The 7,500-nt window shown below is 44.3% G+C and overlaps 1 protein-coding gene across 3 annotated transcripts in view; it reads left to right on the top strand.

The window, feature by feature from the left end:
* The window catches only part of LOC125029528, a 12,492-nt gene extending 6,673 nt beyond the window's left edge, over nucleotides 1–5,819 (top strand). The window contains exons 7-15 of one of the 3 annotated variants that reach the window (XM_047619469.1): nucleotides 77–121; nucleotides 251–355; nucleotides 1,006–1,176; nucleotides 1,396–1,523; nucleotides 1,738–1,860; nucleotides 2,094–2,246; nucleotides 2,575–2,684; nucleotides 2,950–3,119; nucleotides 3,653–5,819. In XM_047619469.1, coding sequence (XP_047475425.1) covers nucleotides 77–121; nucleotides 251–355; nucleotides 1,006–1,176; nucleotides 1,396–1,523; nucleotides 1,738–1,860; nucleotides 2,094–2,246; nucleotides 2,575–2,684; nucleotides 2,950–3,119; nucleotides 3,653–5,599 — 2,952 coding nt within the window. In that variant the 3' untranslated portion in view covers nucleotides 5,600–5,819. The remainder of the gene's footprint in view (nucleotides 1–76; nucleotides 122–250; nucleotides 356–1,005; nucleotides 1,177–1,395; nucleotides 1,524–1,737; nucleotides 1,861–2,093; nucleotides 2,247–2,574; nucleotides 2,685–2,949; nucleotides 3,120–3,652) is intronic. The other 2 variants (XM_047619470.1, XM_047619471.1) reach the window with 2 other exon arrangements.
* The last annotated feature ends 1,681 nt before the right edge of the window (nucleotides 5,820–7,500 follow it).

The following is a 7,500-nucleotide window of genomic DNA, read 5'->3' as shown; positions in this document are numbered from 1 at the left end:
CAGTGTATATTTTACATAATCACATATGCGATATGCGACTATAATTTGGATTGATAAGTATATCTTACGTTGATAGATGATAGTGAACAAGACTAAACAGTGCTATAGCGGTATATCTAAGGTAAATTGCAGATAGTCGACTTAATTGTCTGAATGAATACACTTGACCACAAACATACTGAAATGTACGGATATTTCCCACGCCAGAAGTCAACATCTTTCGCCTCTTTAACCAACATGAAATCTACAGGTAGTTATAACATGCATCCTGATCAGCATTGAGGTCGGAATCATAACCACGATGCTGATTCTGGACAAACCCGACGTCAAGCACACTTACCCTGGGCTGAAGGAGGTGAGTCAGCTCGTGAGTCAAGTTGTGAGTCACTCGTGTGCTGAAATCGAGCCGTGAAAGTGGCTTATTGTCTATCTGTAGATTTTATTTTAATGCCAAGTGAAATCATGTTTGAATGTCATCTGTTGTGTCTGAGTAATTAGTGGATTGATTTATTGATTTTATTTCGCGTATCCATACATCAGTTTCGAGTATTGGCCTGCTTCAGAAATATTGAATTTATATTTTCATTTAATCATAACACAAATTCCGAATTACCCAATGTCTCGTTGATGAGCATCACCAATTGTTTACTATGGCAACAGTAAATCATGCTGTCTGTGAATTTATATGTCACATTACGGCTGCTTGCTAATGAAAATGAATTAACTCGAACGTGAATTTATGAAAAATAATTCAATATATGTTGCTAGTGTGCATATAAATCACGAAATGTTGATCCTAGTAAAGTTCTTCGTCGTTTCATCCTTACACCAATACAATCATTTCACCTGACAGTCATTCAAGTTATGGTACGAGTCGCTTCAGTCATGTTATTAGTCATTTATTTCAGTTATGTAATGACAATTCTGTTCTGTTATTAGTCATGTGATTAGCTTTGTTATAAGTCTTTTCAGTTATGTTATTAGTTCAGTTGTTGCTCGTTGCAGGTAAAGTTAGTATGCAACACGATGCCTCGGGGGATCATGGCGCCCATGGGTTGGGATTTCTTCCTGATTGCAATGTGCACCGTCTATGCAGTCAAGACGAGGAACCTGCCGGAGAATTTCAACGAAGCTAAATTCATAGGGTTCTCTATGTACACCACTTGCGTCATCTGGGTAATTCCGTGTGCCATTTCTCTGCATTAAAATGTCAATTGCCAATTTGTTTAATCTAATATTTGTCATGGCTATTTTGTCAACATTTTGGTTACAATGTTGCAACAGTTATTTTGTAGAAAGGGCTATTTGATTGCATCGGTTATTTTGTTGCAATGTTATTATGTCGAAATGTTTATTTTGTTGCAATTGTTATTTTGTTGCAACGCGTGATTGCAGATGGCGTGGGTCCCCATATACTTCGGCAGCGACCACAAAATCATTTGCATGAGCGTGTGCACTTCCCTCAGCGCTCTCGTCACCCTCGTGCTGCTATTTTTCCCCAAAATTTACATAATTCTCTTCAGGTGAGTGCAATACAGCATTTGCAAAGTTTTATTTTTGGGTTGTTTGATATCACTGTGTGTGTGTGTGTGTGTGTGTGTGTGTGTGTGTGTGTGTGTGTGTGTGTGTGTGTGTGTGTGTGTGTGTGTGTGTGTGTGTGTGTGTGAGCGCATATACATACATGTCTGCACAGAGTGCCTATAAAGAGACACTCCAGAGTCGCCTCCTCTGCCTCAGACCCGAGAAGAACGACCGGTCCGCGTTCAAGACGACGACGACGGTGCGCTGCCACATCGGCTCGGGGAACAAGGCCAGCCTGTCGCGCACGACGGAGCGGTCTCCCAGCGCCGCCGTCGAGAGGTGAGCGAGAAGGCCCACTGGCGCCGTCGCTAGGCGAAATAGTCTCGTTACTAATCACACCCGAGCTCGTCTTTGAGATACTGTATTTGCCTGATATAAGCACTAACACTGACATTTCTGCGTGCCGAATGGTAGAACTCTACACAGCTCTCTCCTTCTGTGGTTTGCACGGAAGCCTTTATTCAGCGATGTTTAACCCTATTAACATGGAGCATGTTACGCGCTTCCCGTAGCATGTATGTGGGATCCGCGATGCTGGGCATTGGGCAACCGCAGCTGTCTCTGATGCAGCGGATTCGGTCGACGCTGGGCATGCCCTTCCTTCCTCCCGTGGGCATCCTGCCGGGGGAGGCTCACCCTCGCAGCCTGCTCAGGAGAGAGATTAGGTAAGGCTCGGCATTGTATGGGCGCAATTTAGTACTGCGTATGCTGATTACTAACCTGCCTATTAACAAATAATTTCATATTAAAAGGGGAAAGAAAGAGAAAAATATCTTATGCTAAACCTATAACTCATTGTAGCGTTGGTTAGACGTTTCCTTTCTCAATAATAAATAAATAGATGAAATAAATGAAGAATGGATGTGCTTTTGAGTATTCTTTCCGCATAGAAAGTAATAGTTAATCATTATACCATACCATTTCATATGCTAAGTTATGAATATCAGAATAACAACGACTGTAGAGAATCCCACACCATTTGTTTCCCAACAGTGTGTGGAGTGACGTCAGCGGAAGCGGCGGGCAAGCGGGAAGCAACGCTGCCAATCAGAACAGAGATATTATGTTGCGAAAGGCGTATGGATCCCAGCTTGATCTCGCTGGTAAGTGGAAGAAGACACTTGCAAGATAATGGGCTGTGTATCTCATTTGAAGTTTGTTTTCCTATTACATATGCATTTAGACATTCCGCCTGGGAAAGGTGAGGTAGAGGGATAGGAGACTGAGAGGCGGAAAGAGAGAAGGAGAAAAACTAGAAACCTGAGTGGTTTCTGAAACGTTAGTCAAAACAGTGTAAACTAAGAGCTCCGGAAATGTAATTTTGACATTTAAAAAGATATAAAGCACCGATGTTTCCCTGCCTTCCAGGAATGGAAGGTTGGCGAGAGGAGAGGAGCTGCCAGACCACGGACGACCTCCTGGACCCGCTTATCCCACGCTTGCGCCGGCGGGTGGCTCGCGCCGTCAGGGAGAATGAGCTGGAAGTCGCCGAAGGAAGAGAGTTCTTCAGTCTCACCCACAGCTGGATGACTTCTCAGGTCCGACTCAACCACGCCCATGACCACGCCAACCACCCTCATCCCTAACCTGTTGATTCACGATCACGTTGTTGTACCTGTAGCTGTTGCTATCCGGACTGGCTCGGACTGAGTGGCACCCGTGTCCTTCCTCCCTAGCCTAGACTTGCTCTGTAAACACGGAAAAACACTATTTTACCTGTTTCTTTTTCTTCGCTGAACCTGTTTCTAAACCCTTTTCTCAAGCATTTTGTTTCGAGTAATTGTTTGTGTCATGTGAAGTTCTCCATTCAAGTGAAATACTTTCTGCAACTTCCACGATGTTTTAGATCTTTTCGTGGATCTGTGCTTATTCTAACTATAAAATAATTTTTATCTTTTTTTTTTTTTTTTTTTGCTTTTTTTCACCATAATTACATTCTGATATAAGCACCATACATAAAAGACTTTTCTGTCTAACATTTTCACTTGTTTGCATTGTCCATATTTTCTAAGCAAGAATGAGTGATTGCCCAAACTTCATATACTAACTAACACGAGTCTCACTAACCCAGGCTGAAGCTGCTCGGAGTGTTCGAAACAGACACGATAGTCAGGGCACAGACGAAGACCGACCCATAACCACGACCATCATTAGAGAAGACCTCCAGAAACGGGCAGTCGCCAAAGAGGACCCAGGGGAAGGTCCTCGTCAGGAGAAAGAGAAAAGCGCAAGCCAACCTGAGGAAAAGTCAGGGGCTGAGGGGAAGAACGGGACTCCTCGAGATACGGAAGATCCCCCATGTAACAAAGGGGGAGAGTCTCCTGCAGGGGGCGAGGGTGAGAAACACAGTGAGAACGCCAGTCAGGATGCGAGTGGGGGCGCGTCCCAGCAGAGTCCTGAACATGGTTCGACCCAGGAAGTGAGGGAAGTGAGTCCTCTGCCTAAAGACAAACCCAGTGTGCTTTTAAACAAAGTGGTGGAGGAGGAGGAGGAGGAAGAAGACTGTTGCGACCCGGTTTTGCAACAAAAGTGTTCGGCCGTTGGCAAAGACTATACTGTCCTGAGAGAATGCAGCACTGAACCCCAGGTTGGAGAGCTCATTGGGTATGGGTCTCTAATGCCCTGTAGCCCGTCGTGGAAAAGACAGAGATCAGTTAGTTGTGACAACAGCCTCATCTACAAGAAAAATAGAGTTCGGCCTTTCGACCAAGCAACGCAAACGGACAGGTGTCCCGACAGTCAAGGCTGGATACCAAACGGTGACCCAAGCAATAGTTTAGTGTTAGTAAAAGCGAGCAGTGTGAATGATAATGCTCATCGGAAACGAAAAGTTGGAATATCTGCTAAAGTTTCAGACGTTCGGGGAATCCTCAAGACAGTATCCTTCTCGCCTGCAGAGAAGGAGAACAGGGTCTCCTTCAACTCGGTCGTGTGCGGCAGGAACCTTTCGAGAGGAGACGAGCTAATCTCTCAGGAGTCGTCGGACGAAGACACGGAATGCGACAGTCAGGAAAGAGTGCGTTATGTGACGTATAGAAACCCAGTGTATGCTGACGTCACGTCGGGTGACGTTTCGTCGAGAATACGAGAGGAAACTCTCAGTGCCGATAGTGATATATCAGATAACTGTGAACTAAAGTCTATTATTATTAAGTTGGGTTGTGAAGAGGATGAACTTGACGCAGCCGAAAAAACAAAGTCAGAAAAGAATGGAAACATCATCAGCTGGAGACCCAAGCTTGGGAAAAATCATAAACTCCTTTCACAGAGTTCAGACATGTATGAGTACGACACTCCTTCTGCTACTGAAGACGAAGAGAGTGTGATAGAATACCCACGCACCGGCTTTTCGAATAGCCTCGACGTCAAGGAATCGGAGAAGGAGGATCCAGACTGTTGCAAAAGGTATTCCAGAGAAAATGAGCTCGTGATACTGGACTTGTTGCATAACACGTTCGTGCCAAAATACAAGGGCTCACAGATCAACCCCGATCTCGACAGCCCTCAGTGCTCGAGTGCCGCTACGCCTCCGTCTGTGTGCGGGGGCACTCCGGGGCACCTGAGCCCTGTCTCTCAGTCACACTTCACTATCACTCCACCTGAATATTACAGAAATTCCCCGACTAAGCATGCCAGTCCTCCGGAGTCGTCGTGCAGCAGTTCACAGGGTTACGGCTCCCCTCAGCACCCGTGCCTGCAGGACGCCTGGGGTTGGGAAGCGTCGGAGGCCCAGCTCGAAGCCGGCACAGAGGAGCTGACTCCGACGGCCTCACCTCGCCCCGAGTCCTCCCCCATGGCCGCCTCCCGGGGGTCCCATTACAACCCACTGTGTTGTCCCGACGAGGACGACCCCATGGGCAAGCCCCCGGGGCACGGGGCACGAGGGGCCATAGACCCTCGCGTGGCCAGACATGACACAGACGAAGACACGGACGAAAGCACGACCCCGCTTGAAGAATTTTTCCGAACTCACGGGGTGAAGTTTGATACGACCTCAAACAGGCCGAAAAAATTATGAGAAGTTTCTCTACACCACGAGATAAGGAATAAAGACTGTTATTGTAAATCTATGCCTAATTACAGCTGGTCATAGGAGATGAATTGTTTTATTACGAATCTGACATGTTTTTCTTCTTCATATATATACGTATATATGATTTGCTCAATATGATTGTCGTTCCAAACGTATGTTCTCTGTGTATATTGCTGTAACCGTATTTGTAAAGTATGACATATCATTAGCTAGTTTGTCACCTTATCCTCCTGAATGTATTTTGTTTAAGGTACCACAGCTTTATCATAACAAACTCATAGTGAAGGCATAATGTAATGTGGCCAATTTTACAAGCTCAGCCCATTTTACTCTCGAAATATTTATATTCGTTACAGTAAATATTTTCTAAACTATCTCTTCCTCTGTAATTTTTCATAGGTGATTAACAAAATCAGTGGAAAATTATCATATAATAAATGAAAGTAGAAGTTCGATGATATCCCTCGTTATCCCGCATACACACACACACACACACACACACACACACACACACACACACACACACACACACACACACACACACACACACACACACACACACACACACACACACACACACACACACACACACACACACACACACACACACACACACGTGTGTGTATATATATATATATATATATATATATATATATATATATATATACACATATATATATATATATGTATATATAAATACATATATATATATATATATATATATATGTTTATGTGTATATATATATATATATATATATATATATATATTCATATATATACATATACTGTATATAAGCTTCTACGTGGGACATATAAATTGTTTTTACTTTCGATACCACCGAGTCGGTTGTGTTCATGTCTCCCTTCCTCTGCTCCCGAATCTTGTCCTGCGCTGTAATTGTGAATTAATTCATTCATTTCCACTTTTACCAATGTTAATTTCTATTCCTAATATTTCAAGGTCGCAATCTTTCTTTTATAAGCCTAACTGCTCTGACGGTTTGATTGAATGAACTCGATATTTCCCTTTCCTGTAGTTTTATGTGTATGAAAAGTTGGCGCGGGTCGAGGATTTTGCGGGGAGGTCCTGGCCGCACTGACGAATTCACACCTTCGTTTTCCCTTCCACGGTCCCTTTACATCGGAAGCCAATTTCACCTTTCTGGTCATGAGCCACAACAACCCTCAACGCCTGGTCACATGAGACTAGTCTTCTTAGCGTCTGTCGAAGAACAGATTTTCTTGGAGCCAAAGTAGCTGATATTGTAGTCGACAGCAATTTGTAGATACAGTCATCCAGCTCTCGTTTAAGCTAGGACATTGCGTGATTGATTGCGGGGAAGTTACACTTCTTATGAGATAGTCTTTTTGGTATCCCTTGCAGATACCAGGAAGAACCTTGTTTTAACCGACTCATTTAGTTATCCCTATGGAAAGACGTTTTGATCTTCATACGGCCAAGGAGAAATGTTGGGGTAGAGGGGGGAGTAGTGACAGAGGGGGGGACTGGGGGATGCCCGCCCCTCTAAATAGAACGTGTGGAGACCTTTTTCGCCGTGGCTGTATGAACGTAGGTGAACGTAGGTCGTAGAATATTGTTTTTAATGGACCGCCTCTCTGCCGACGAGGAGAGCTGCGTCTGATTAACTGACACATTGAGGCGGTTCAGCAAGTACTGCTCTGTGGCGGTTCTCGCGCTGAATGGACGAAGGAGCCACACTGCAGATATAACTAGTCTGATTATTGAAGATTGCCAAAGCCATACTGTGCGCTCAGAAATATTTTTTTATGATACTTCAAAGTGGGTAGGGATTCGTCTGCGAACTTTGTACAATCATTCGAAAGGTCACGCTATTAAAAAACTATTCCTTTCAATTTGTCCCATA

Source organism: Penaeus chinensis, chromosome 10, assembly GCF_019202785.1.
Source record: "Penaeus chinensis breed Huanghai No. 1 chromosome 10, ASM1920278v2, whole genome shotgun sequence".
Taxonomy (NCBI): Eukaryota; Metazoa; Arthropoda; class Malacostraca; order Decapoda; family Penaeidae; genus Penaeus; species Penaeus chinensis.
The sequence above is the reverse complement of the archived record's forward strand: the minus strand, read 5'-3'. Positions and strand labels throughout refer to the sequence as shown.